The sequence below is a fragment of the Populus alba genome, chromosome 16 (genome assembly GCF_005239225.2).
Source record: "Populus alba chromosome 16, ASM523922v2, whole genome shotgun sequence".
Lineage (NCBI taxonomy): Eukaryota > Viridiplantae > Streptophyta > Magnoliopsida > Malpighiales > Salicaceae > Populus > Populus alba.
The window spans coordinates 2773464-2776098 of record NC_133299.1 but is presented as its reverse complement, the minus strand read 5'-3'; the positions used below and the strand labels follow the sequence as shown (position 1 = coordinate 2776098).

The window sequence follows — 2635 nt, the reverse complement described above, 5'->3', positions numbered from 1 at the left end:
AATGAAATCTAAAGAGAGACCTAGCTGCTCGACTTTATCATTTTAAAGTAAAAGGGAAGGCAGGGAAAAGATATATGTCATGGTATAGAGAAATTAATCTACTCATGCATCACAATTGCATTAAAATATGAGCTGTATTCCAATTCGCAAGTGTTATATCAATGGAAGGGCCAAAAATATCGGAGTGCACTTAGAAATTAATCCTTGATAAAAAGAATTTGTGGCTACCAATATTGTATTAAACTTTCACTAATTCCACATGGCACGTACAGAGTGTGGCTAGCAAGTGTAGAAAACACAATTCCCCAACTCCAATGTGACGGCTGCACAGAACAGTCGAGGTCTGATTTGAGCTAGAGCTTGTTTTTTTCTCTTTTTTTTGCCTTAGTTTTTTTTCTCGAAAAAACCCGTGTACGCACTGCAGGTAAAAATGTCACTCGCGACCAAACAATCCGGCCGTGGGACACCTTGCCACGATTATACATGTCCGATAAGTTCATTCACACCTGTCCACTGAGCTAAAAACAGGAAGGACTTGAGCAAGGCACAATAAATATAATTTAGAAAAAATGCATGCATGCATGCATGCATCCAAATGGAGAGAAAGTGTGTGTGATCTGCCCTTGTTTGGAAGAGAGGGAGAGTACTAGCAAGCCAGTGGACTTTGCACAGTCTCTTCCGATCCTCTCCGGACAGATGACAGTAATATTTTCCTAATCTGGATTCAATGAACCCTAGAAGGTCGAAGAGACAGAAATTAAGTTAGACAAAAGAAAAGTCCTCATAAATCTCCAAAGCTAATCGTACGTTGGGAGTGGGAACCAAGCTATGCTAGCAAACAACTACAGTGCTGTGCCGCATTATCTGGGCAACTTTTCCTGCAGATGTACAATACATCTATCTCTTGGCCCAGCTAGCTAGCAATCAGATCGATCATGAATTCATTAATTTATCATTGCTCTGCTGGAAATTTGAGGCTACTTAATTTCAAGCAAATAGTATAATTAATTTACTATATTGTTTTGTTTTTTATTCCCTTGATAAAAATATCTTGGTCACTTGGTCGAGGTTAATTTCACCATCAAAGTCTTAATTGCTTTTGAGGATTCCTTGGAAGAGGCACAAGTTGAACCATTAGCTTTTTATTTAGGTCCCTAGCTAGCTAGCTGTATTTTCAACAGAGAACGACCACTTCAATATTGATTTAGGAGTGTTTGGATTCACTGTTAGGTCTTCCATCCTAGCTAGCTATAGCTGTTTTCTGGCTTGGAGCTTTTGTGATGGACCTTGCTTGTTTCTGTATATTTTGTTAATAAGATCAAGTAAGTTGGGTCCCATAACAATGTTTCTTGCACTTCTCCTAGCTTGGATCTTATGCTTGGATCTTCAGCACAGCTTGTGAGAGATCTTACTCAAATTAAACACACTTGAAAGTTAAGTAATTGGTACTTGGAGAGATAAAGGAAGCAAATTGCTATTAGCATGAACACTTCTTGCTAGCTAGTTGCAATCCCCTTCAACATCGAGCAATGTTAATTTCTCACACAAAGAGACATGAACTACATGATTAATCACATATTACATGGAACAACCATACCACAGATAAGAACAGAAGCCACCAAAGAGAGCTTACTCAAACTATATTGCAAGGCTTCTCACCATATCCATATGAGTAGGCTTCGTACCATGAATTTGATGGCATTATTCCAGCAACATTCTCTAACATCTGAGGCATGAAAACGTCATCGAAAGACCCAAATGGAGCATCTTGTCTTGCAGGCTGCTCTTGACTAGGATCCTTTGTGGGGACCTCTAGTGCACAGTACTCATCATCAACAACAGTTTTTGAAGCACTTGAAACAGCTAGATAATTTCCACCGACACCATGATCATCATCGTCCACAATCTTAGTAGGGTCTGGCAATTCAGAATCTTGGCCGGTGAGTTCTTGAACCAAAGCCCTAAATCCAGATGCACTAATCTTGAACTTCATGGGGTTGGATATGTACACTACTTTCATAGGCTTTTTCTTGGTTTTGGCTATTTTTGTTCCCTTTCTTTCTTGCACACCACCACCTACCAGGTCAATATGATTGTTGTCCATGACTGTAATGGATGGATAAGCTCTGAGATCAAAAGGCTGGCAGTATGTTTGCCTATTAAAGAGATTCTTGAGGCTGCAATGCAAAGGAGTTTTATGAGAAAGAAAAAGGTGAAGAGAGAGAGAGAGAGAGAACTTGATGCTCCGAAAGGAGAAGTTCTGATAGTGCAAATTGAAGCAAACAACAAAACTTTGGGTGAGAATACAAGTTCCAACCGCGACACAGCACGTCTCTATTACTGCCTCCACAAGAATATAGATTCTTTTTTCAAAAAACAATTGATGCTACTAAATAGTAGATATTTCAAGAGGACTAACGATAAAATAGGTTGTTGGGAGAACTTTCATATGGATGGATAAATAAGACCACATTAATGGACTTGACTTCTCGGGTAAATCTAAATTCTTATTTTTAAAATTAATCATTTGAATTTTTCACTAGTAAAAATAACTATTATTTTAAAAAAAATTATAACTACCTATAATTTACCTTTTTAATTTTGATATCTTAAAACAACTTTCACGTAATTAAAC

At 38.0% G+C, this 2635-nt stretch overlaps 1 protein-coding gene across 1 annotated transcript; it reads right to left on the bottom strand.

Annotated features, from left to right (window-relative positions):
* Window positions 1-1434: 1434 nt before the first annotated feature.
* On the bottom strand, window positions 1435-2327 carry LOC118033266 (sigma factor binding protein 1, chloroplastic). The gene has a single exon (XM_035038191.2). It carries the CDS (start codon window positions 2102-2104, stop codon window positions 1634-1636), a length of 471 nt encoding a protein of 156 aa, XP_034894082.1. The 5' UTR covers window positions 2105-2327; the 3' UTR covers window positions 1435-1633.
* Window positions 2328-2635: the final 308 nt, after the last annotated feature.